General features: G+C 39.3%; 1 protein-coding gene across 1 annotated transcript; it reads left to right on the forward strand.

Moving 5' to 3' along the window:
* Positions 1-7: 7 nt before the first annotated feature.
* MINPP1 (multiple inositol-polyphosphate phosphatase 1) lies at positions 8-23,396 on the forward strand. Its single transcript, XM_081104298.1, has 5 exons — positions 8-652; positions 3,254-3,451; positions 4,969-5,066; positions 12,896-13,029; positions 20,868-23,396. Exons 1-5 carry the CDS (start codon positions 43-45, stop codon positions 21,262-21,264), a joined length of 1,437 nt encoding a protein of 478 aa, XP_080960424.1. The 5' UTR covers positions 8-42; the 3' UTR covers positions 21,265-23,396.
* Positions 23,397-27,312: the final 3,916 nt, after the last annotated feature.

Here is a 27,312-nt window from a genome sequence, read left to right on the forward strand (position 1 = left end):
CGGCTGCCGCCCGCTCACCGCCCCCCGCGGGCCGCCCGCACCATGCTCCGCGGCGCCCGCTGCCTGCGCGGGGCTCCCACGGCACCCTCCGCGGTCCTGGCGGTGGCTCTGCTCTCGTCGCTCTCGCGCTGCTCCCTCCTGGAGCCGGAGCACCCCGCGGTCTCGGCGCTCAGCCCCTACTTCGGCACCAAAACTCGCTACGAGGATGCCAACCCCAGGCTGCGGCGGGACCCCGAGGCGCCGCTGCGCGACCCGCAGCTGCTGGAGGAGACCTGCACCCCGGTGCAGCTGGTCGGCCTCATCCGCCACGGCACCCGCTACCCGACGGCCAAACAGATCCGCAAGCTGCGGCAGCTGCACGGGCTGCTGGAGGCCCGCGGGCCCGGCGGTGACCTGGGCGCCGCGCTGGCCGCCTGGCCGCTGTGGTACGCGGACTGGATGGACGGGCAGCTGGTAGACAAGGGGCGGCAGGACATGCGACAGCTGGCGCTGCGCCTGGCCTCCCTCTTCCCCGCCCTCTTCAGCCGCGAGAACTACGGCCGCCTGCAGCTCATCACCAGCTCCAAGCACCGCTGCGTGGAGAGCGGCGCCGCCTTCCTGCAGGGGCTGTGGCAGCACTTCCACCCCGGGCTGCCGCCCCCCGACGTCGCAGGTGACCTCTGGGGCGCCGGGCCAGTCCCCTGCCTGTTCCCCCCCTCCCCCCACCTCTCGCCTTCAGACCTCCCCCAGATCCCGGACTTCCCCAATCCCAGCCTCTCACTTCGCTCTGTCTCCCGATCCCCATCTCTCGAACCCCATCCCATGGTTTGGTCTGGACTTGGACTTGGCTCCCTCGCTTCTCATACATACATTTATTTGTTCACTTATCAGGTATGAATATGGCACCTTCCACGTGCGGGACGTTGTAGTAGACATTAGGGGATCCAATAGGAAAAGAGACAGAGTGGGGCCGTTTTTGACCATCCAGTCCCAAAATCGAATTGCCCCCTCTGAGCAACAAACCCTCCTTTTCTCCCCGCCCCGGCTGCCCGTTCTACAATTGGGCACATTTAAATACGTTCTAGGACTTTCTTCCTCAGGCTTTGTTTCTGATACTATTTGGACTTTTTTTTTTTTAACTTACCATTCTTTTTCAGATGTTGGTTCTAATCTAGACCTATTTTAGGAAGATATTCTCAAGTTTTCTTTACTGCTCAGTTTTTTTCTTTTTTGTTCTTATATTTACTCTAGAGTGACCTTCATTGTAGCTGTGGTCCATGGTAACACGCAGTACTTTACTAATTTATTCCATTACTTACTCTTTTGCAAAAGTTGAGATATCATCTGGTGGGGCCCTTTAATTTAAAGGTGGGACAGCTGAGCCCAAGAATATGCCTTGTGGGCTCAGGCCCAGATTCATTCCCAGGTCTTCTGTTTCCCAGGAATGATGCTCCCCACCTCAGAAAATGTTTAATAGACACAGTTAGTACTAATAGCAAACACTTAATACCTGCTATGTGTGCAACAGCTCGCTGAGGTTGATAGTATTTTCTCCCTATCCGATGAGGAAATTGAAAAACAAACAGTAAATAATTCGTCTAATTTCATATAACTAGGTATGGACCCAGAAAGTCTGATTTAGAGCTTGTCTCTTAACCCTTACACGATATAAATAACTTCTGTTTGTCTGTAACTTAACACGTTAAGCGCCCGGTCACAGGCGACTGACACTATACTTTATGTCCGGAAGACAAAAGGTGTTAAGGGTAAGAATAAAGACATAACATTTTTGTGCTGGAGACCTGATTGAGTGTGAATACTTTTTTGATCCGTTTTAAGGTCAGAGGTGAGACATCAGTTAGTTTCAAAGTCCAAGTGAAAAATGAAGTAGATTGGTTTCTCATTTCTCCAGTAGCATCCTTAACAGTTCAGCCATCACCAAGGGGTTCTTCCATGGATTGTGTGTCATGTCATTGCTCTGTGGGTAATTCATCTGGCTGACTTGGAATTAGTCATTGTTGAATTGTGCTCTTTTGTTACAGCTAGGCCTTTTCTATTAATATGAGTGGAAATTCCCCATAAATCAGTTAAATTAACTGAATGTTGAAAGTAGAATATACTTTAGTATAGCACTGTATATGCAAGGTGGGGTAAAAGTAGGTTTATAGTTGTTCATATGGAAAGTAATACAATAAATAATAATATGTGTACATTTGGGCTTTTGAGGGAGGACACGATTAAATTTTGTATTCTTACAGAAACAACGATGCCTTTGTTTCTGTTTAAAGAGCAGCAGTATTAGATAATAGCATGGATGAAATATCCAGATCCACTTGGAAAATTGTATTTTGAGATCACAAAAAGATGACTTGTTTTCCTAGTTAACATGCTTTCTTAAGAATTGTAATCTAATATGCAATTAAAGTGGGCAGAATTATCCATTTCAGGACCTGCAATGGAGATATATATATATATATATATATATTAGTATATTTGTTTTTCCACACACACCTATAGCAAAACAGTGTAACTAGATTTAATTTTCTCATTTTATATACAGAAATCGTATATTTAGTGTTCTTTTCCTTTAAAATTCATCCCAATGGTTGAAGCATGATTATGAATGCTTTTCCAATACATACTTGTTCCCAAGTTGGGGAAATAATATAACTTGTTAAATTTTAAATGGGAAGTTTTTGGGAGCTTCAGTTAGAAAACAAACCAAATCAGAAGCTCCTAGCACAATGAAAAACAAAAGTGTAGATGTATTTTGTGCTATTGTTAGTTTTTGTCCCAAGCATAGTCTTTTGTGAAATAAACAGGGTTGAGAAAGTTAATTTAAAAAAATAAACGTTCTGTTTAGACTTTGGCTTAGAGTAGAAAAATAGATTCTTTCTGTTGAATGATCTCTAACCATGTAATTAGAAATTTTGCTAATTTTTAGTTTTTCAAGTTTTCTGTGCCTAACAGAAACAGTACTTACATAATACATTTTTGTACATTTTATGACTTTTATGACTTTTTGCTTTACGAAGACATTCATTTAAATTATCTTCATTGTGTAGTATTGTTATAACACTTTTTACCTTTGATACTCTGTTTCTTTAGTCTTTTTAGCATATACTCATGAATTACTATTACAAATGGGAGTAGTTTTGCCCTATGTCTTTCTTGAATAATGTGTGCTTATTTCAAACATGAATAAATAGGTTTTTAGTGTTCCTTTTCACACAAAACATTCAATAATTTGAAATTGTCGCTTATGTCTTTTCAGACATGGAATGTGGACCTCCAAGAATTAATGATAAACTAATGAGGTTCTTTGATCATTGTGAAAAGTTTTTAACTGAAGTGGAAAGGAATGATACGGCTCTTTATCATGTAGAAGCCTTCAAAACTGGACCAGAAATGCAGAACATTTTAAAAAAAGTTGCAGCTACTTTGCAAGTGCCAGTCAACAATTTAAATGCAGGTAATGTGCCTATTATCTTTCATTTGAATTCTGAAGTAGTTAAATGGATTTTGAACTCTGAAAATGGAAAAAAATATGGAAGAATAAAGTTATTCCTTTTAAAAGATCCACAGTTGATTTTACAGTCAGAAAATAATATGTTTTCGGTCATGCTTAACTACTTTTAGATTGAAATTCTTTGAGTTTTATGTGAATTAATGTACAGGATTTTTACTATATTCTGGAATTTTTTTGAGGGCAGAGGTATATAAATTTCAACTTTCAGCATTATATATAAAACAAAAATTATTTTTTCTGTGTTATCTCCTTGTAAAGTGCTTTTGAAGCAATTCAGAAGTACATGTTCATGTCTTGAAAGGGATAAGTTTTAGAAAGTGAAAGGCACAGTAATGTGATTTTTTTTTTTTCTTTAGGCTTTAAACTTAGAGATGCTGAGAAAATGGACAGTCATGTCTGTCATAAGGTATTGCAGTGGAGATGAGCTGACTGTAGTTTATCATGCAACCTAGGACACTTGGAGGGTGAAAGTGACATTATTAATAATTATGCCAGGAAAGCAGGTGGAAAACCAGGACATAGGGTCACTTAGAAATGGGAAGTTAAGAAAAATAGTAATTTATTTTAGGAATTTATAATGCATAGAGCAGGTGTTGACAAATATGCATACAAAGGTGGTGGATTTCATTATATTGAATAAATTTCCAAAAGACTAGAAGTAGGAGATGCTGGAGAAAAAATGCAGACTGGAATCTGTCAGTCATGGAGACTGAATGCTTAACGTTTAAAGGATCAAACAAGTGAAAATGCCCAGACTAAGCTAGCATTTTAAACTTGAATTTTTCCTCTTTCCCCAAATTGGTTGGTCACCTGCCAGTTTTAAAAATTATTTATTTTATTAGGAAATAATTCAAGCATATACATAATAATAATGGCTAATATAATGAATGTTGTTATACCCACAAATTATTTTTATCAGATTTTAATACTGTGCTTCAGTTAGTTGCTTTAGGGATATTGAGGTCTCTTGGTCCTGCTGGAGGATCTCATTCATCTCCTTTTCTCTCCACAAGTAACCATGGTCGTGAATGGACCACTTGAATCATTCCTTGCCAGTTTTTGGTGTTCGTTTGTTTTGTTTGTGGGTTTTTTTTTTAGATTTTTAAAATTGATTTTTAGTGAGCGAGGAGGGGAGAGGGAGAGACACATCCATTGTTTGCCTCCTGCACGCCCCCTACTGGGGATCAAGCCTGACTCCTGGGGCTGGAGCTATTGTAGTCCAAATTCTTTTTAGTTTAATTGGGCTGAAATTTAGATATCCTCGTGGTTTCTCCTGACAGTTCCAGTTCCTCCCCTTTGGATTATACAGAGTTAGCCTTAATCTTTGATAGCCAGGAAGAAACTGACAACTAACTTTTTCCAGTTTCTTCAGTTGTGCTGCACATGGCATTCTGTAGATATTTAGCCTTTGAAAAATTGCAAAGTAGTAACCTACAAATTTTACCTTTCCCCCCCCCCAGATTTGATTCAGGTAGCTTTTTTCACCTGTTCATTTGACCTGGCAATTAAAGGTGTTAAATCGCCTTGGTGTGATGTTTTTGACACAGATGATGCAATGGTAAGTGTTAATTTTGCAGTTTCTTTGCTTGTTTGCATGATTTATTGTTGCTTGAAGTATCTTCTCAAAAAAATAAGCAGAGTAGGGAATATTAACTATCTTTGACTAACTCATAATTTTTCTTAACAAAAGAGAGATTTTGCTTGTTCAGATAGGGCCTACCTACTTATAACTAGTTAGGGTTCATAAAACTCTGGAAAACATTCTTCCATTGTGATTTGATTTCTAGGTCCACCCAATTAAAAATGAATTTAACCCAATATCAGATTTTATTGCTGGAGAGGATTATAGAGCTAATATAATTTAAATTCTCCTTTTTATAGGAAGCCAAGGCTCAGAGAGGATGAATGGTTTTCCAAATGTCTGTTTCTTTTATAACAGTTTGGATGATAAATTGAGTTCTGTTCCACCTGGTGATGGCAGTAATTCATCTACAATTTCTTTCTGCCTACTTCATATTTTTTCCTCCTCAGTCATATGCCTTCTTTGTAGAGAGGCCTCTGGTGACTTTAAGGGAGGTAAATTCTGACCAGTTTTGGGATGTTAGAAGCCAGAGAGGTGAGGTAGGAGAGCATTACCTTTTTTTTTTTTTTTTTTTTTTTTTTTTTTTTTTTTAGTATTGAGGATTGCAGCATTGGATAGAATTCTGGGGGTGAGATAGGGTGTTTGTATGTATGGATCATTAAGGAATATGGACTTTTGAAACCTTAATCATCTTCATCCCTTGCATACATATGAAACCTTCCATATTCCATGTGAAAATAAATTAACTTCAAATTTTAACCTCAAACTTTGAAAAGTAGTATACTATTTGCCAGATAGAAGCAGGATTTTAAGGTGAGAACTAATGTATCTTTGAAGGTAAAAGAGTGCCTTATTTTGTTCCTCAAAGACAAGTGACCAGCAAGCAGGTTTTATGTGGTATGGTGTCAGTGTGGAACTAGGGCTTAGTGCAGCGATGGCGAACCTATGACACGCATGTCAGAGGTGACACACGAATTCATTTTTTGGGTTGGTTTTTCTTTTTTAAATGGCATTTAAATATATAAAATAAATATCAAAAATATAAGTCTTTGTTTAACTATGGTTGCAAATATCAAAAAATTTCTACATGTGACATGGCACCAGAGTTAAGTTAGGTTTTTTCAAAATGCTGGCACACCGAGCTCAAAAGGTTCGCCATCACTGGCTTAGTGGCTGAGTTGGAAGAAGGGGAAAGGGCCCTCAGTAGATGGTTACTGTAGGATGCTGAGCACCAAAAGTAATCGGTGTGTTCTATTTTCTCTCTGTGATCCTGAGTGTCATGATGATCTTTTTCTTTGTCCCGGGTACCCAGTATCTTTCTTATCTCCTCTAATAGCCCACAGCTCATCACTTCAGAAACTTACTTGTGTTCCCTCTTTTGTTATGCCCTTTGCTTAGGATGATCATAAAATTTGTCTTTTAAATTGGGATACTTTGTGAAATGAGCACCATTAGTAAGTATGCTGGTATAGATATAAACTGAGATTTATGGTCACCATTTATATATGTGTCAAAATAGTACATTTCCCTTTTCTCCCTACACATACTGCTCTAGGGCCGTGGTCGGCAAACCACGGCTCGCGAGCCACATGCGGCTCTTTGGCCCCTTGAGTGTGGCTCTTCCACAAAATACCAGGTGCGGTCACGCACGTACAGTGCGATTGAAACTTCATGGCCCATGCGCAGAAGTCGGTATTTTGTGGAAGAGCCACACTCATGGGGCCAAAGAGCCGCGGTTTGCCGAGCCGAAGTTTGCCGATCACTGCTCTAGGGAAGAAAGCCAATGAGCAGAATTAAAGTAATTCTCAGTATTGTGTAAATGACTGAAGGGTGTTGGCAAAAAGGGAATTTTAACAAAAGAATAACTCATTTGCCCAAGTTATTGCAGTTGTTGGAATAGTTGGCATGTGCCCATCTGGCCCCCTGCTGTCTGCCCATTTTCTGTTCCCAGTGGCTCTCCATGTGGTCCCTTACTTCTGAGACTGACAGTTTCTGGATTAAGTGCAAGCCACTCTCTGCAGTAAAGACATACATCTCAGATCATAGCCAGCCTCTGCTTCATCTTTGTGTCGCCTACTTGTATTTCCTTCCCTTTTCCTATTTGAATCCCTTTCCAATTAAACATTGTACTCTCCTTTTGTGCATTTTCTCTTTCTCTTCTGGGAGATAGTTTGATAGATTACAAAAACCCTGGAATTAAGATGTTGGTCAAAGTAACACTTAATCTTTCTGTGCCTCAATTTCCTTATCTATTAAGAGACTAGAGGCCCAGTGCACCTTCTCGCAGTCCGGGACCCCTTGGGGGATGTCTGCCTGCCAGCTTAGGCCTGATCTCTAAGCTGGCACGCAGACATCCCTCTTGCAGTCTGGGACCCCTTGTTCCTTACTGCCCGCCTGCAGCGGAGACAGGAGAAGCTCCCACCACTGTTGCTGGGCTAGCCAGCTGTCTGGCTGAGCAGTGCTTCACCTGTGGGAGCGCACTGACTACCAGGGAGCAGCTCCTGTGTTCAGTGTCTGCCTCCTGGTGGTCAGTGCGCATTATAGTGACCATTTGTTCTGCCCCTTTGGTCGATTTGCATATTACACTTTTATTATATAGGATAGAACTATCAGGTGACTCAGGAACACCCCTATAACTAAGATTCTATACTGGCCTTTCTCTTTTACTTTTCTTTTTAAGATTACCCTTTTATTTCTTTATTGCATATGAATGCCTCTCCCACAACTTATTTTGAAAAATTTCCAACAGAAACTGTAAGAATAATACTATGAATGTTCATGTCCTTCACCTATATTCACCAGTTGTTAACCTTTCTTTTGCTACATTTGCTTTTTTCTACATATATTAGTTACCTAGACTTAGTGGTTTAAAACAACATAAATTTATTATCTTTTGTAAGTCAGAATTCCAAAATGAATTTTATAGGGCTAAAATCAAGGTTTCAGGAAGGCTGTGTTTTTCTGGAGGCTTTAGGGTGGGAGTGGGGGACTTCCGGTCCTTCCAAGGCATTAGGGGTGAGTTAAGTAAATGTTTGACCAAACATAGCAAGCTAATTTTTAAGTTGATAATTTTGTATGGGCTGTGAATGATGTTATAAATATCCAAAGGCCCTTAGCAAAAAAAGGTTCCTCACCTCACCTTTTTTCTGGTCTCTAGAGGCCACCTGTATTCCTTGTATCATTCTGACCTCTGTTTCCATGGTTTTGTTTTCTGCTCTGACTGTCCTTCATGTCTACTTAAAAGGATCTGTGTGACTATATTGGGTCCACCTGGATAGTTTAGGACAGGGGTGGGCAAACTTTTTGACTCGAGGGCCACAATGGGTTCTTAAACTGGACCGGAGGGCCGGAACAAAAGCATGGATGGAGTGTTTGTGTGAACTAATATAAATTCAAAGTAAACATCATTACATAAAAGGGTACGGTCTTTTTTTTTTTAGTTTTATTCATTTCAAACGGGCCGGATCCAGCCCGCGGGCCGTAGTTTGCCCACGGCTGGTTTAGGATAATTTTTCCATCTTAAGATCCTTAACTTAATCACAAATTCCCTTTTATTATGTAAAACTAGAGGGCCGGTGCACAAAAATTTGTGCACTTGGGGGGAGAGGGGTTCTTTCAGCCTGGCCTGTGCCCTCTCACAATCTGGGACCCGTCGGGGGTTGACCACCTGCTGGCTTAGGCCCGCTCCCTGGGGGATTAGACCTAAGTTGGCAATCAGACATACCTCTGGTAGCCCGGGAGCCCTCGGGGGATGTCCACTTGCCAGCAGGGAGCAGGCCTAAGCTGCAGTCGGACATCCTTAGTACTGCTGAGGAGGCGGAAGAGGCTCCCACCACCACCGCTGTACTGGCAGCCATCAGCCTGGCTTGTGGCTGAGCAGAGCTCCCCCTGTGAGAGCGCACTGACCACCGGGGGGCAGCTCCTGCATTGAGCATCTGCCTCCTAGTGGTCAGTGTGTGTCATAGTGACCAGTCATTCCCAGTCGTTCTGCTGTTAGGGTCAGTTTGCATATTACCCTTTTATTATATAGGATAGAGGCCTGGTGCATGGGTGGGGGCCAGCTGGTTTGCCCTGAAGGGTGTCCAGAATCAGGGTGGGGGTCCCGCTGGGGTGCCTGGCCAGCCTGGGTGAGGGGCTGAGGGCCATTTTCCGACTAGCCAATCCTGCCGGCGATGGAAACTCCCAGCCTCTCCTTTTTCTCTCCTTTTTTTTTTTTTCTGGGATTTATTTACCTTCTATAATTGAAACTTTGTAGCCTTAAGAGGAGCTCAGAGCCTGCCAGGGCGGGCAGGAGGGAAGCTTGGCTTCCTCCATTGCCAGTGGCAACCCAGCCTCCTCCTCGCTTCAGCTCTGTGGCCACAGCCGGCTGAAAGCAGGTATCTGGGGTTTATTTATCTTCTATAATTGAAACTTTGTAGCCTTAAGAGGAGCTCAGAGCCTGCCAGGGCGGGCAGGCGCGAAGCTTGGCTTCCTCCATCATTGGGGCAACCAAGCCTCCTGCTTGCTCCAGCTCCGTGGCTGCCGGCCGCCATCTTGGTTGGGTTAATTTGCATATAGTCGCTCTGATTGGCTGGTGGGTGTGGCTTAAGGTATAGCAAAGGTATGGTCAATTTGCATGTTTGTCTTTTATTAGTGTAGATAATATTCAGAGGTTCTAGGGATTAGGGTATAGACATCTTTGGGGGTCATTTATTCTGTCTACCACATACATGTAATCTTTTTCTTTTGCATACCTCAAGAAACTTCACCCTTAAATACTTGGGCATGCATCTCAAGAAGATTCTCCTACATTACCATAACAAACTATAATATATATATACTAGGGCCTGGTGCACGAAATTCGTGCACTGGGGGGGGGAGTGTCCCTCAGCCCAGCCTGCCCCCTCTCACATACTGGGACCCCCCAGGCATTGACCCCCATCACCCTCCGATCGCCTGATCGGCCCCTTGCCCAGGCCTGACGCCTCCGCCAGAGGTGTCAGGCTTGGACAGGGGACCCCCATCTCCCCCCGATCACTGGCTCTGGCCCCCGCCCAGGCCTGAGGCCTCTGGCCCAGGAATCATGCCTGGGCAGGGGACCCCCATCTCCCTCTGATCGCTTGCTCCACCCCCCGCCCAAGCCTGACGCCTCTGACCCAGGCTTCAGGCCTGGGCAAGGGGACCATCATATCCCCCCAATCCTCGGCTCCGCCCCCCACCCAGGCCTGATGCCTCAGCCAGAGGAGTTGACCCTCATCACCCTCCGATCACCAATCACTGGATCGGCCCCTTGACCAGGCCTGAGGCCTCTGGCAGAGGTGTCAGGCCTGGGCAGGGGACCCCCAGCTCCCCGCGGTTGCAGGCTCCGCCCCTGCCCAGGCCTAACGCCTCTGGCCTAGGCGTCCGGCCCAGGCAGCGGGGACCTGCAGTGGCAACGGGGGGCGCCGCGATTGTGGGCTTCGCTTTAGGCCCAGGCAAGGGACCCCTAGCTCCTGGGACTGCCAGCTTCGACTGTGCCCAGCTCCCATTGCTGGCTCCACCCCTACTTCCTGCTATCACTGGCCAGGGCGGCAAAGGCGCCTGATTCTCCGATCATGGCTGGGGGGCAGGGCAAAGGCGGCCCCAGGGGCCTACATATGCAAATTAGCTGCCATCTTGTTGGCAGTTAACTGCCAATCTTAGTTGGCAGTTAACTGCCAATCTTAGTTGGCAGTTAATTTGCATATAGCCCTGTTTAGCCAATGAAAAAGGTATCGCCGTACGCCAATTACCATTTTTCTCTTTTATTAGTGTAGATATATATATATATCTACATATTATATATATATATATCTACATATTATCTAATGTACAGTATTCAAGTTTTCACACTTGTCTTAATAAAGCCCTATATTTGTAGCTATATATAGGTATATATGACCATTTTTATTGATTTCAGAGAGGAAGGGAGAGGGAGAGAGAGATAGAAACATCAATGATGAGAGAGAATCATTGATCATCTGCCTCCTGCACACCTCACACTAGGGATCAAGCCTACAGCCGGGCATGTGCCCTGACCAGAAATTGAACCTTGACCTGGTTCATAGGTCGATGTTCAACCATTGAACCACACCAGCCAAGCTGAAGTCTTTTTGATGTAAAGTTTTAATAGTGCAAATAGGATTTTTAAAAAAATTCCAGTTATAACTACTGTTTCATTTCTGATACCATTTTTGTTTTATTTTCTGAATAGATTTGATAGAACTTTGTATTTATTTCAGTTTCTTTTTTTACTTGTAAAAAAATGTTTACCTTGGACTTTTTGCTAACTTTATGATTTAGTTGCCTCTTTAATAAATGTTTAGTTTTGTTTTGGTTATATGGCACTAGCCTACTCTTGCTCTTAAACTTATGGCTTGTACTTAGTTTCTCTCGCAAGTATGTCAAACTCACAGCATTAAATCAGGCATTCAGCCCACTGCCCTCAAGTTTGACATGCTTGCTTAGGGGCTCTTTTGGGAAGAATGGCTCATCATGTACCTCTATAGGTTTTAATTCTCTAGTTTTGGTTTTTATCTGATCAAATAATACTTGAGTACAAAGCTTAAATTTCAGGTAAAGAAAAGCTACTTTAATCACCAACTCCAATTCAAGACCACTCCACAGTGATTAATTACTGTTGTTAATTGATGTATATTTTTCCACCCTTTTCTATGCTATTTGTAATCTGTATCATTTCTTAGAAATGTAAACAGTCTACTGTCTGCGTGTAGACAAATGGTCATTTTACTATTTTTATTCTTAATTTGCTCTTCTCAACCAGCAGTATATCTTGGAGAGCTTCTGTGTCAGTACTTGTAGATCTACAATATCAAATTTTTTTCATTGATTTTTTTTTTTTTTTTTAGAGAGAGAGAGAGAGAGGAAAGGCCAGTGGGAGAGAGAGAAACATCAATTGGCTGCCTCCTGCGTGTCCTCTACCAGGAATCGAGCCAGGGTCAATGCCCTGACCAGAAATTGAAGCAGCAATCTTTTGGTGTATGATATGATTCCCAACCAACTGGGTCACACTGGCCAGGGCAACAGTGTAGAGTTTTTAATAACTGCATAGTATTCCATTGTATGTGTATACTATAGTTTAGTTAACTCTCTATTAATGATATTTGGTATTTTCAAGAATATTTTTTTGATTCCTGTAGGTGCTGCTGTAAGACATTCTTGTATGTTCTCTCTTGTGTTCCTCTGTGAATATTATTTTATTAGAAATGGAATTAAATGGGTCTTAAAGATATATGTTTTTATGGATTTTGCCAACTTGCCCTTTGAATATCATTCTACAACAATATACATTCCTTTAGCAGCACCAGTTCTCCATATTTTTGGCCTAGTTCTATTCCTTTTATTTTTGCCAAACTAATACATTAATCAAAGTAACTCATTTTCTGTCTGATTTCTACCTTTCTAAAATTCTTAAAAATTCCTGATCTAATTTTGGCATCTTTCTGTATTGTAATAATATTCCATGTATATCTTTTATTTTTCTGTATATATCTTTGCTATCATCTTAATATAATTTTAGAAGAAAGATGTGAACACATGTCTTTAATAACGCACTGTTCTGAACTGTTTTGGATGCTGGACTTTTTGCTGTGAGGTCTAACTTGCTTCTGCATGCTGTCCTCTACATTCCCACAATTTAAATTCATATGTCAACATATATCTCTGTGTGGCATAAATCTTTGAGTCCAATTAGTAAGTAATTGAAATGGTAAATGTAAATTAGGGAATCTGTTACATGAATAAAAATGTAATGATTTAAAAAATGATTTTGAAATTTTTATTTTTAGGTATTAGAATATTTAAATGATCTGAAACAATATTGGAAAAGAGGATATGGGTATACTATTAATAGTCGATCCAGCTGCATCCTGTTTCAGGATATCTTTCAGCACTTGGACAAAGCAGTTGAACAGAAAAAAAGGTAAAAACTTAAAAAATAATTTTATTTTTTAATCGTCACCTGAGGACATGTTTATTGATTTGAGAGAGAGAGGAATGAGAGAGAGAGAAACATAAATGTGAGAGAGAATCATTGATTGGTTGCCTCTTGCATGTACCCCCACCAGGCACCAAACCTGTAAAACCAGGCATATGCCCTGACGGAATCAAACCCAAGGCCTTTCGGAGTACAGGATGATGCTCCAACCATCTGAACCACACTGGCCAGGGCATGAAGTTTATTCTGTGTGCCCAGTTAAGCTTATTTTTAAAAATAGGTTTTGTTTGTGTATTTGGCTCTATCTTCTTGCCAGGGCTAGATTTGCTATTTAACCACTGTTTGAGCAGCTATGATTAGAAAAACAATGAATTTAAGAAAGAAATGTGATGTACCTGGATTTTATTCTACTCTTTCCTTCCCCATTATTTCTATCAGTATATTTCTGTCCTGCTTTTTCCAAGTAAAGTTTATATTCTGGAATGTAATTGCTTGCCTCATGAGATCTTTTTTTGTGAGTGATACTCTCAAACACCAAAATTAATTGCTATAAATATTTCTTATTTTCATTAAATAACTTTCATTATCCTTTTTCTAACTTTTCGTTGACTCTCAATCTCTGGTATTTTCACATTTCACTGGGTATGGGTATGGCTTTTTAAGGTTGTGTAGTTCCATATTGTAACATAAGATGGCAGCATTGAAATAAATGTATAAAATAGCCATTTGGTTAATTAGCCCATTATAATGGGAGAGCTTTGTCTTTTAAAGTTCTTAGAAATGCATGCAGATTCTAAGTCCTCAGAACCTATTCTTGCTGGTCTTTTTGCTAACTTTCTGAAGTTAGTGTTCCAGGGAATTTTAACTCGGTGTACCAGGAGGTGCCACCTCAGTTTTAGTGCTAGTTATTGAAAGAGACTAACTAAATGAGGTAAAAAGCAATGTACTCTGAATGCAGATTCAAATGGCCAGTTGCTTCTGGAAAGATACTTTTTGATTCTCATGGACTATAGGTCTGTGATACCTGGAACTTTGTTTATTTCACCGCTCTCTCCTCAGTGCCTATGAACAAGTGTGGAATGCAGTTGGAATGCTCAGTAGATATTGAAAGACTATCCACATCCTTTTTCTTTAGTATTCCCTGTCTTAGTCAATGACACCATCATCCTCCCAGGCAGCCAAGCCACAAACCGATGCATCATTTTTACCCCGTCTCCCTCATCCTCTGCACCTCCTAATATTGTGATTTTTTTTTCTTTTGGCTTCCAGTTTTATATCAATCTCTTCCACTTTCCTTCACCCCGCACTGCTGCTGCTATGGTGGGAGCAGGGGGTCCACATCTCCATCTGTTGCTAGTGGGAGTGGGCTTCTTGCGATATCCCAAGAAAGTGAATTTTCTGAGACTCACGGGGGAGGATGAGATATTGTAGGAAGTTTTATTTCTGTGGAAAGTTTTATTTCAAGCCCCTTAGTTTCCAAGTTTTCATTTCCCTCAGTACCACCAAGGAAGGAGTCCCATTTTGCCTTTAGTAGGGCTATAATCAGAGCCAGTGTCTAGAATTTTTGTTCCGTATTTGCACTCTCCAGTCCAGCATCAGGCTAGCTTAGCTTGTGTTCCCAACTTCAATCCATTAGTCCATTGTGTGTGGAGTCCACATGGCTGTGGGCCATACAGGGGAAATGTAAAGAATCGGTACAAGAGAGCTCCATGAGCCAAGAGCAGTAAGAGAGGATTCCTTTGTTTAGGGATTATGTCTTCCTAAATTTTCACAGGCTTGCATTGGCTGCACCCATTCTGGCCAATCCATGGTTCCCCAGGCTTGACTGATAGGCAAGTACCTTTCCTAGTCACCCCAGCTTCACTGTACATGCATCTGTCTCCCCTTTGTTGGACTCCTTTATCCCCAGTGATCTGCAAGCTGCCCAGTGGCCATGCTTTTAATGTCTGGCCTTCCCTTTGCTCCTTTCCTATTAGTAGTAATACCTAGCTAATTACATAGGTATCACTACCACCTCAGTTTATGCTAGCTAATATCTTCTCCTAGATTTTAGCACCTGCCTCCTACGTGCTTTCCTAAATTTCAGTGTTACTCCCATTCCACTCTAACACAGCTTACGCAGGCAGAAGGTGAATACATTTAAATTACTGTCTCAAAGAACTCATGTCTGGTTTGGAGGATATTTGTAAAACCACTAAAAATGCTGGAGGAGAATAAATTTGAACTGTGGGGTTTGGTAAAGGCTTAACGGAGGGAGGAATCTTAGAGCTTGGTTACTGAAAACTTCTGTCACTAACTTCAGCATATGAGCCCTTAATATTTTTGATTTTTTTAAATAGCTCTATTGAGGTATAGTTGATATAAACAGCACATACTTAAAGTGTTCAATTTGGTGAGTTTTTATATATATGTTGATACCCATGAAATTGTCACCAAAATTATGATAATGAAATATCCATCACATGCAAAGATTTCTTTGTGAGTCTTTGTAATCTACTTTCCACCCCCACCCCTATTCCAAACTGGGCAACCACTGATCTGCTTTCTTACACTATAAATTAATTTGTGTGGTATTTTAGAATTTTATATACTGGAATCATATAATATGTACATTTTTTTGGTTTGGCTTCTTTCACTTAGCTCAGTGTTATGAGATTTATCCATGTTGTTGTGGCTATGAGTAGTTAATTCCTTTTTAAGGCTGAGTAATATTCTCTCCATGGGTACACCACAATTTGTTTCTCCACTCTCCTTATGATGGACATTTGGGTTTCCAGTTTGAGGCTATTACAGATAAAGCTGCTGTGGACCTTTGTGGTCTTTATATGGACGTATGCATATTATTTCTCTTGGATAATATCTAGAGAGCTGGAATAGCTGAGTCATATATAGGTGTATGTTTAACTTTTTAAGAAACTGCCAATCTCTTCCCACCAATGTATGAGAATTCCTGTTATTCTTCATCTTAGCCAATACTTGGTATAGTAGATCTTTTTAATTATAGCCATTATAATGGGTGTTTAATAGTATCTCATTTGGTTTTAGTTTGCATTTCCCTAAAAATTAATCATATTGAGCATCTTTTCATATTTTGGGGGGCTCCTCTTCTCTGTGCTGCAGCCTTGAAACTCCAGGCAGTAATCTGGGACAGTTGTTGGAGTTCACCTGATTTGCCTTCCTTCACTCTTACTGTATTGTTGAATGCCTGAAAAATGCTCTTTCGTATATTTTGTCTGATTTTATAGTAGTTCAAGGCAGAAGGGTAAATCGGTTCCTGTTATTCCATCTTGAATGGAAGCAGAATTTATTTTTATGTCTTTGCTTGAGAAAAAAATTTTTATGTTTGAGCCATTTTAGTTCTACATTTGTGTTAAGCTGTCAAACAGATGCTTCTTCAGATGCCTCATTGGAGCTGATATTTCAATCAGATGTATAAGAAGATAAAAAATTTTCCTGTTAATTTTCTTCCCAAAGCTCCTCATATCTCTGGCAGTTCATGTTGCTTATTTGTGCACTTACATAAGTATGGGGATTATGTGGATCATGTTTAAAAACACCCCTTGTGTAATGTTAGTTGAATGTGAAACTTGAATTAAGAGCTTAGAAAGATCTAAGCTGAGTATACGTAGGGGAAAAACATGCAAACTATTGATTGTTTTTCTGGTTGATCTTTTTGAATGACTTGAAGTGCTTTTTTGGAATGTTACCTATTTTGAACATACATATATTAGTCAACCTTTATTTAACAGCAGAATTTTAGACTTCAAATTAAATTTCATTTTTAATTGAAGGTTTAATAAAATCTTCTTACCAACTTATAATAGTAAAAGAGGGCTACAATTTGGAGAACTGCATTCTTATCTTGCTAGATAACATTAGGCAATTCACTTGTCTTTTCCTTATTTCTAAAATGAGAGGATTTGACCACTTCTCAACCCTAAAACATTGATTACAACAGTGTATTTCTATATATACATTCACATAGATTAATCACTTGTTTTCTTATATTTGTATTGATACTTTGCATTTTCTAGGTTGTCCTTCCTTGGGACTTGGGTATAGAATTCAAGGACAAGCTGGAGATTAGGTTCTTTCAAATAGTAATTGGACTAACTGGAGTAAATTAGAGCCTAGAAGATGTGTGACACTTCTAAGATTTACTCTCTATTGTGAGGCAGAGCAAAAAATAGTGTGTTCCTGAAATGGAACCAACTCACTTAACAGAAATTATGGATTTATTTTACAGAAACTTGGCATATACCTTTAATGGCCTCTGATGAAAATTGGATCATAAATAAAGACTCTCCTGTATTTGCTCTGACAACTTTAGAGTTATAAAAACCAATAAAAAAGCCCTACTGTATTTGTGGCCACACACAAATTCCATAACTCTTTAACCCCCACTAATTGAAGGTATATAAGTAAAAATGGAGATTTTTGATGTTTGCCTGTAATTTAGAATAGAAATGTTTTTCCATTTAATGCTACTTTGTAAAGAAACCTTGAAATGTAAGTCATCTGAAAGGGTAAACACTTATAAGCATGAGCAGCTATTTAAGACGGATTATGTTAACTCTTTGGAATAAAAATACCCACTTTTGAGTCACATATATCCCCATGTCAGTAGGTTTTTGTTGTTTGTTTTGTTTTTAATAAACTCTTCTTTAGGTCAGTTTTAGGTTTATAGCAAAATTGAGCAGAAAGTACAAAGAGTTCCCGTACACTCCTTTGCCTACCCCTTACTATTGGCATTCTATATCACAGTGGTACATTATAATTAATAACCCTCCAACAAAACATCGTTATCACCAAAGTCAATAGTTTGCATTAGAGTTCACTGTTGGTGTTGTACATTCTCTGGGTTTGGACAAATGCATAATGACATGTATCCACCATTGTAGTATTATATAATAGTTTTTATTGCCCTAAAAATCCTCTGTTCTTTGCCTATTCATCCTTCTCTCACCCCAACCCCTGGTAACCACTGATCTTTTTACTGTTTTCATAGTTTTGCCTTTTTCCGAATGTCATGTAGTTGGAATCATATGCTATGCAGCCTTTTCAGATTGGCTGTTTTCACTGAGTAATATGCACTTAAGTTTCCTCCATGTCTTTTCATGGCTCTATAGTTCATTTCTTTTTAGCACTGAATATTTCATTATCTGGATATACCACCGTTTATTTACCCATTCACCTACTAAATAACATCTTGGTTGCTTCTGAGTTTTGACAGTTATGAAAAAAGCTTCTATAAATGTCCATGTTTAGGTTTTTGTGTAGATATGTTTTTAATTCACTTGCAAATATACCAAGGAATATAAGGATCATGTGGCAAGAGTATGTTTACTTTTGTCAGAAACCACCAAACTGATTTCCACAATGGCTATATCATTTTTTTATAAGATACCATTAAGCCCCTTTTATTTTATTTTTATATTTTTTTTTTTATTGATTTCAGAGAGGAAGGGAGAGGGAGAAGGAGATAGAAACATCAATAATGAGAGAGAATCATTGATTGGCTACCACTTGCATACCCCCTACTGGGGATAGAGCCAATAGCATGTGCCCTTGACCAGAATCGAACCTGGGACCCTTCTATCCGCACGCTGATGCTCTATCCACTGAGCCACACCAGCTGGGCAGCTATATCATTTTGCATTCATACCAGCAGTGACTGAATGAAATCCTGTTGTCAGTACTTGGTGGTGTCAGCTTTCTGGATTTTGATATGTAGTGGTATCTTGTTTTAATATGTAATTCCTTACTGACATGATGTGGAGCCCCTTTTCATTTACTTACTTGCCATCTGTATATCTTCTTTGGGGAGCTTTCCAGGTCTTTTGCCCATTTAAAAAATATATATTTTTATTAATTTGAGAGAGAGTTGAGAGAGAGAGGAAGGGAGAGGGATAAATAGAAACATCGATCAGCTGCCTCCTGCATGCCCCCCACTGGGGATTGAGCCTGCAATCCCAGGCATGTGGCCTGACTGGGAATCGAACCAAGAACCTCTTGGTTCTTTGGTCCATCCGTGTTCAACCACTGAGCCACACCAGCCGGGTTTTTGCCATTTTTTAATTGGGTTGAGTCTTAAGAGTTCTTTGTATATTTCAGATAACAGTCCTTTGTCATAGGTGTCTTTTGCAAATATTTTCTCACAGTTTGTGACTTGTCTTCTCATTCTCTTGACATTGACTTTAGGAGAGGAGAGTTTTTTAATTTTAATAAAGATTAGCTTATCAGTTAACTTTCATGGATCATGCCTTTGGTGTTATATATATAAGTCATTGCCATATCCAAGGTTATATAAGTTTTCTCCTTTGTTATTTTCTAGGAGTTTTATTGTATTGAGTTTTACATTTAGGTCTATGATCATTTTTTAGTTAATTTTTGTGAAGAGTCTCAGGTCTGTGTCCAAATTCATTGTTTTTTGCATGTGGATGTCTAATATTCTAGCACCATTTGTTGAAAAGACTGTGTTTGCTCCATTGCTCCTGTATTGTCATTGCTCCTTTGTCATAATTATGAGTTAGATGTTTTACTCCTACTTTCTTTCCACTGAGCCAAACCGGTTTCGGCATTACTCCTACTTTCTTAAGGAGCCTTGAAGAAAATTGCTTTGTCATATATATTCTAGTTTCAACACTTGAACCACTAAGGATCACTAAGTTGAATTTCAGCTTGTAAAGTAGAATAGTGAAGAAAAGCAGTTATGTTTGAGACAAGTGATATCGTCTAAGCCAGTGATGGCGAACCTATGACACGCGTGTCAGAGGTGACACGCGAACTCATTTTTTTGGTTGATTTTTCTGTGTTAAATGGCATTTAAATATATAAAATAAATACCAAAAATATAAGTCTTTGTTTTACTATGGTTGCAAATATCAAAAAATTTCTATATGTGAGACGGCACCATAGTTAAGTTAGGGTTTTTCAAAATGCTGACACACTGAGCTCAAAAGGTTCGCCATCACTGGTCTAAGCTGTTATTTAATAGAAATACTTTTGAGTTAATGCAAAAAATATTTAACATTCTTTTAGAGCTAGTAATTTATTTAAAAGTGTGCTAAATTCTGCTTCTTACCCTTAAAACCCAAACTAGACATTCAGTGAGCTCTGAATTTTTTCTTGAAATGCAAAAATCAAGAAGAATGAAATTTTAAAAAACATTGATTTTTAGAGTGGTTCCTAGCTTTGGAGGTACTGTCTCATGGCTAGAGGACTTAAACTGTAAACCAGTATTTGTTTTCCTTTAATTTGTATCACTATTAAATTGCATTATATTTACATTATGGAAGTGGTATTAGCTTTGACTTGCATATGCTCAAATGTATAAAGGGATCTGGGAAGTAATGAAATATCCTATGTTAGACAGCGTGGAGTGACGTATGTCCCGTGTAACAGGTTTATGTCCACTCTGGAAGGTAATCCTCATTCCTGTTATACTGATTATTGCCTTGTGGGAATATTTATGTTGCCAGGTCTTTCAGTTTTTCAAGAGGAGCCAAAAAAAATCTGGATTTTTAAGAATCTGAAATCTCCCAATTTTGAAATACTGACAAATAATGCAAAATTGAAAAATATTTATGCAGGTGAAATTGAATATAGCTATGGTCTGAATGGTACTGCTTTGTAACTTCAGACCTAAGGGGATGCTTCTTGGAAATAAATATAAGGCTTTAGGTGCCCTACTTAATGTATACCAGTTAAGAAGAGAGGCTTACAAACACTTGTTGATGAGAATGTTTTATGCTTCTAAGTGTAGGTATTATTTTCTATGACATGGATACATAGACATATTTTTTCTCAATTTCTCATTTAAGGTCTCAGCCAATTTCCTCTCCAGTCATCCTTCAGTTTGGTCATGCAGAGACTCTTCTTCCACTGCTTTCTCTCATGGGCTACTTCAAAGACAAGGAGCCCCTCACAGCTTACAATTACAAGGAACAAATGCATCGGAAGTTCCGAAGTGGTCACATTGTACCTTATGCCTCAAACCTGATATTTGTGCTTTACCATTGTAAAAATGCTAAGACTGCTAAAGAAGAATTCCGAGTGCAGTTGTTATTGAACGAAAAGGTGTTACCATTGGCTGACTCGCAAGAAACTGCTTCTTTGTATGATGATCTGAAGAACCATTACAAGGACATCCTTCAGAGTTGTCATACCAGTGAAGAATGTCAATTACCAAAGGTGAACAACACATCTGATGAGCTATGAGTAACTGGAGAACATTTTTAATTCATCAGGAATCTATAGGGCGTGATTACATGCGTGGAGTAGGTGGGCAGTCCCTGGTTACAGAAAGCTTTCACATTACTTGGGTATTTCTGTCTTCATAGAAAAACAATGAGTTTCTTTTTTAGTCTGGACATGAACGTGTAAGCAACAATTCTTCACTGGAGCAGCTCTCTTAAGGGGAAAAATCTCTATTCAAAGAAATAGTTGGCACTGCAAATGTTTACAGAAGTTTAATTCTTCTTTTTTATACAAGAAATCTCACACTGAATATGTTTTCCAAATAAAGCTTGAAAATGCTGGAGTAACAAAGTATGTCAGTTGGATGATCCATAACTTGATTGAACCAAGTCTAGGAACTTTACCAGTTGTGCTGCAATTCTCTCTCTTTTTTCCTCAAGTAGCACAGTTCTAGTATTATCTTTCTTAATCAGAAATATTGTGATACACTGGGAATATCATTTTGGAAGAAAGCTAAGATCTCTGAGAATTTGAAACAATATTAAGCAGTCTGATGTAAAAGGACACTTTCACTGAAGAAAGACAAAAATAAAATAAATGTTTTTGTTAATAGTATTTATAAAGCATTTGAAGACTTTTTCAATAATTCCTTTTAGACTTCTACTAAGTCCTGCAAGGCCAGTCTTTAATTATCATACCTGTTTTATATATATAACAATAGAATGACAAAGAGGACCATTAGCAATGTCAGATGGATAGAATCAAAGTTCCTTCAATCCATTGCTTAGCAGTTTTTAGCATTCTGTCACTTTGCTTCAGTTTTTATACATGGTGTCCAAAAAAAAATGTATACTCACTTTGAATAATTATAAAAGCAATGTTTATTAAAAGACATTTCATTTTCAAAATGTAGTAGAATCAGCTGTTAAAGTTTGTGTATACATTTTTGGGGGACAGCCTATATTTTGCTATTACATCTTTTGAAATATCTTTTGGTTGCTTAATTTTTTTCATTCCTTTTGTTTATTATTAATTTCAGGGAAGAAGGGAGAGAGAGAGAAACATCAATGATGAGAGAGAATCATCAATTGGCTGCCTCCTGCATGCCCCCTGCTGGAGATTGAGCCCAAAACCTGGGCATGTGCTGTGACCAGGCATCGAACCCTGACCTCATGAGTCAGTGCTCAATTACTGAGCCATACTGGCCAGGCTCTTTTTAAAAAAAATAAAGACTTTATCCTGGCTGGCTTAGTTTCACATATATGAACCCATTTTTAAAAAAGAGTTCTGAATTCTGTCAAATACCATGAAAGTTTTTGCTATAATAATAAGCAGAATTCTTGCCCTGGCTGGCTTTACTCAGTGGTTAGAGCGTTGGCCGGCAGACCGAAGGGTTGTGGTTTTGATTCCCATCAAGAGCACGTACCTCAGTTGCTGGCTTCATCCCCCACCCCGTCGGACTGTGCGGGAGTCAACCAATCTATGTGAGAGCAATGTCTCTCTGTCCCCTCCCTTATACTCTCTCTAAAAAAATCAATGGAAAAAATACACTTGGGTGAGGATTAAACAAACAAAAAACAAAATTCTTGGTCTTTTCTACTCTTCGTGTTGATAAACAATCAGTCATTGATGTTAAAAGTTTGGGAGTTTAAGCAGCTTTGACTAAATCCAGCAATGCAAGGCAATTTTCTTGTAATTGAAATATTCTCAAATAAATGGAAATCCATTTTATTAAAAAATCTAAGGAGCATCACAGCTATATATTGCAATTATAAAAAAAGATGCATAGATCATTGATCTTCAAATTAATAATGTTCTTAAAATAGATAATTAGCTGGTAAATCCTGTTGATCCATTAATATACTGCTGATTGTTCCTGCAAAAATGTCTGGTGCTTGCTTTTTTAAAAACTATGTAAATAGGTAGATAAGAAGAGAATAAGGTAATGAACATTTATGCCCATTGTCCTCTTTTTACTTGGCTCCAAATAAGAACAGTTGAGGACTTATATGCTTCCCTGATGCTATTGCCCTCACTCACTGCCAGTATAAAATTCAGTAATCACCATTCCATTACATGCTTGACTCTGGAAGCTTGTAGTATTATTGTGGAAGTTTTAAAATATTCTATAAAAGGACATACTGTGCATAGTATTCTTGAATCTGCTGTATTTGTTTTTCAAGACTTATTAATCCCGATCATTTGTCACAAATTAGTATCATCAATTCATTAATACCTGTTGAGTACTTTTTATGTACAAACACTAGATCCAGTCTGTGGGCATCTAACGTTGAATGAACACAATTCTTACAACTTACATGTGGAAGTTATAGCAGTTGTTTAATTTCATTGTTAAATAGAATGATGTTGTCATTTTTGTAGTCATTGCTAAGTAAAATATTTCAGGAGGGAGGGTAAATGTGGTCCATTTGTGCTAATACAGAGATAGAGATATTATTTTGGTGCTATTATTCTCATTTTGGAAATGCCTGAAACAAGAATATCATGATGAAAACTAAAGGTCTTTTCCAGGATAGGATATATAAAAAATAATAGGTGACCAAATTACTTCAGTTAAGCCAAATTGAATCCTGTCCGACATGACATTTTAGCCTATGGACATTTGCCATTTTTCTGTTTAGTCTACAAGTTCATGAGTGCAGTGTATTGTACTTACTGGTTTTTCTAATCATTTTGAAGTTTCTGCTCTCCAACACACATAATCATCCACTGGATACTATTTTTGTATATACCATAATCTTGATCTTTAATTTTAATACTGAAAGCAAAACTCAACTTGTAAAGAAAAAAGAGCTTGTTTTTTCCAGACATAATCAACTTTCATATCTTTACGTGAGTGCTTTCCTTTTGTAAACTGTAGAACTGACAGAGGCCCTTAAATTTCCGGAAGTTAAAGCAACCAAACCAGAATATATAAGTATACATTTTTGGATTATATTTCTCTAAGGTGGCATTTCATGTGGTTCATTAATTAATTATCTTTGGAATTTGGACTGTCTTCTGCCAAATGTAAGCCTAAAATAAACATTTGCATTGTCATATAATTTGCCTATATCTAACTTCTGTACTTCACAGATCACTTAATTCTCTCCTAATCATTCGTTTTCTCTTAAGCATTTTAAGCAGCTCAATTCACTTTTAAGCACTTCCACATTAATCTATTAAGCTATTTTTAATTGGTGTGTGTGTCTGATAGTTTTTTTTTTTGAGAAAATTTCACAGTAAGAAAGAAGATGTCATATTCTTCCAGCTGAAAGATTTGTAGTTAGAGCTCAATGCCTGGCAGTTTAGGAGGTTAACTTTTAAAACTTTGTTTCACTATCTTTACTGAGATAATACATGTTAATACAGGATTCTTAATTTTATTTCTAAAATTCATAACTTATTATTTCCCTGTACTATTCCCAGATTTTATTTTTTTCTTTATTGATTAAGGTATTACATATGTGTCCTTATTCCCCCATTGCCCCCCCACCCTACCCCCACTCTTGCCCTCACCCCACTGGTGTCTATGTCCATTGTTTAGGCTTATATGCAGCATACAAGTCCTTTAGTTGATCTCTCCCCCTTACCCCCGCCCTCCCCTACCTTCCCTCTGAGGTTTGATGGTCTCATCGATGGTTGTCTGTCTCTGGATCTGTATTTGTTCATCAGTTTATATTGTTCATTATATTCCATAATATTCTCAGTTTTAAACCATTATTTAGATCCAAGCATTTCATGTTCACACTTTTGTTTGTTGTACTGGGAGAACAATATTTGTTCATTAAAGTGGCAGCCTTCCAAATTGAATAGTACTCCTAGTATAATGAGGAAGTTTTATTAGAATATTAATTTTACATTATTTCTGAAATGGGTAATATGGAAAATTAAGTTGGGATAGCAATCTACAGATTCTCTCAGCTTTTTTCATTAGAGTTCATTCTACCAGCCTTGGTTTTGATTGTCTTTTTACCGAATATTAACAATTTGGATGCTTTTGAAAATGTTTTCAATGAATACTCTCATTCTGGAAAAAAATAATCCAGTTTTGATGTAAATTATATTAAAACTAGAGTCCCGATGCATGAAATTCTTGCAGGAATAGGCCTTCCTTCCCCCAGCTGATGGCACCGACTTACCTCGCAGCCCCGGCTTCGTCTGGAATGTCGTCCAGAAGGACATCTGATCTAATTAGCATATTATGCTTTTATTATAGACCAGAGGCCCGGTGCACAGATTCATGCACCAGTGGGGTCCCCCGGCCTGCCCAGTGGGGATCGGGTCGAAACTGGCAGCCCAACATCCCCCAAGGGGTTCCAGAGTGTGAGAGGGCACTCTGTAATGTTGCTGTTGCTCAGCAGCCCCTGCATTGAGCATCTGCCCTCTGGTGGTCAGTGCATGTCATAGCCATCAGCCGGTTGGCCGGTGGCTTAGGCTTTGATATATATAGATATACTGGTGAAATATATCTTTGGATACATACAGATGAGAAAGTTTTCTTTAATAAGAAACATTCCAAGTTGGAGACAGGAATTCCAAACACTAGTTTTGATCCAGCCATTACTTTCTTTTCCTTAAAATTTTTTTGTTTTCCTTGCCTTCCTGGGAAAGTAAGAAGACAAGTCCTGGCAAGACAATGTAGTGCTTTTTTCTTCTGTCTGCAGTGTTGCTCCCTGAAACTTTGTCACTCTTTGCAATATGGAGATTAGGATGAGAGCTTGGTTTTCTAATTTGACTATTTTAGATATAGCTTTGTAGTTTCCTTAAAGAGTGCTACAGCCGGGAACGGTTTGGCTCAGTGGATAGAGCGTCGGCCTGCGGACTGAAAGGTCCCAGGTTTGATTCCGGTCAAGGGCATATACCTTGGTTGCGGGCACATCCCCAGTGGGGAGTGTGCAGGAGGCAGCTGATCGATGTTTCTCTCTCATCGATGTTTCTATCTCCCTTCCTCTCTGTAAAAAATCAATAAAATATATTTTAAAAAAGAGTGCTACAAGTGCTACCCATGGTGGGATAAATATAACTGAGTTTCACAGCTTTTCTTGCTACTTTAGTACTGGATGACTAAAAGAGATTGGAGGAAAGATACCGAGATTTAGGGGGCAGAAGGCTGAAGAAATGAGATAGAAACAATTCTTGGCTTTTCCTTGCTGAGAGATAAAACATGAAACTCCTTAATGGGGAATGAGAAGTAGCTGGAGCCTGGCCAGCGTGGCTCAGTTGCATGGCCTTGTACACTGAAAGGTCGCCAATTCCTGGTTAGGGCACATACCCAGGTTGTGGATTCGATTCCCGGTTGGGACTTGTACAGGAGGCAGTTGATTGATGTTTCTTCCTCACATTGATGTTTTCTCCCTCTCCCTTTCTCTCTAAAATCAATAAAATAAAATACTTAAAAAGAGTGGCTGAGTGCTTGCTCCGGCAGCACATATACTAAAATTGGAACGATACAGAGAAGATTAGCATGGCCCCTGCGCAAGGATGACACGCAAATTCGTGAAGCGTTCCATATTAAAAAAAAAAAAAAGAAAAGAAAAGGAGTGGCTGGGGTTGTACAGCCACTTCAGTATGGTTGCAGGCATCAGGTCTTCCTATATTTACTGTTTTTCCCCATACATAGCTTTTCACTTGAAGCGCTTTATGGCTTCTCTTTGGCATATCTAAATTGCTGGCATCACTACTCTTATACTTGGGGGCCATTATTAAGTACACTAAGGGCTACTTGAACAGAAGTACTGTGATACTACAACAGCTGATCTGATAACGGAGATGGGTATTAGGTGACTAATAGGCAGGGAGCATATACAATGTGGATACACTGGACAAAAGGATGATTCACATCCAGGTGGGACAGAGTAGGATGGTGTGAGATTGTATCAGGCTACTCAGAACAGCACACAATTTAAAACATGAATTTTTTATTTCAGAAATATTTCCATTGAACATTTTTGGACCTCAGGTAACGGGATAATTGAAATCATGGAAAGTGGAACTGGATAAGGGGCCTACTGTACTTGCTTTTAAAGTCTAACTGCGATCAACTTAGGTCTTTAAAAAGTAGAGTGT

Source organism: Myotis nattereri (assembly GCF_964212035.1).
Source record: "Myotis nattereri genome assembly, chromosome: 13".
Taxonomy (NCBI): Eukaryota; Metazoa; Chordata; class Mammalia; order Chiroptera; family Vespertilionidae; genus Myotis; species Myotis nattereri.

What these genes read in the sequence shown, in the direction of transcription:
- MINPP1 (XM_081104298.1), top strand. Translation starts at nt 43, where the DNA reads ATGCTCCGCGGCGCCCGCTGCCTGCGCGGGGCTCCCACGGCACCCTCC. An exon ending in GCCGCCCCCCGACGTCGCAG is followed by an intron (nt 653 to 3,253) that starts GTGACCTCTGGG and finishes ATGTCTTTTCAG; the next exon opens with ACATGGAATGTGGACCTCCA. An exon ending in TTGACACAGATGATGCAATG is followed by an intron (nt 5,067 to 12,895) that starts GTAAGTGTTAAT and finishes TTTTATTTTTAG; the next exon opens with GTATTAGAATATTTAAATGA.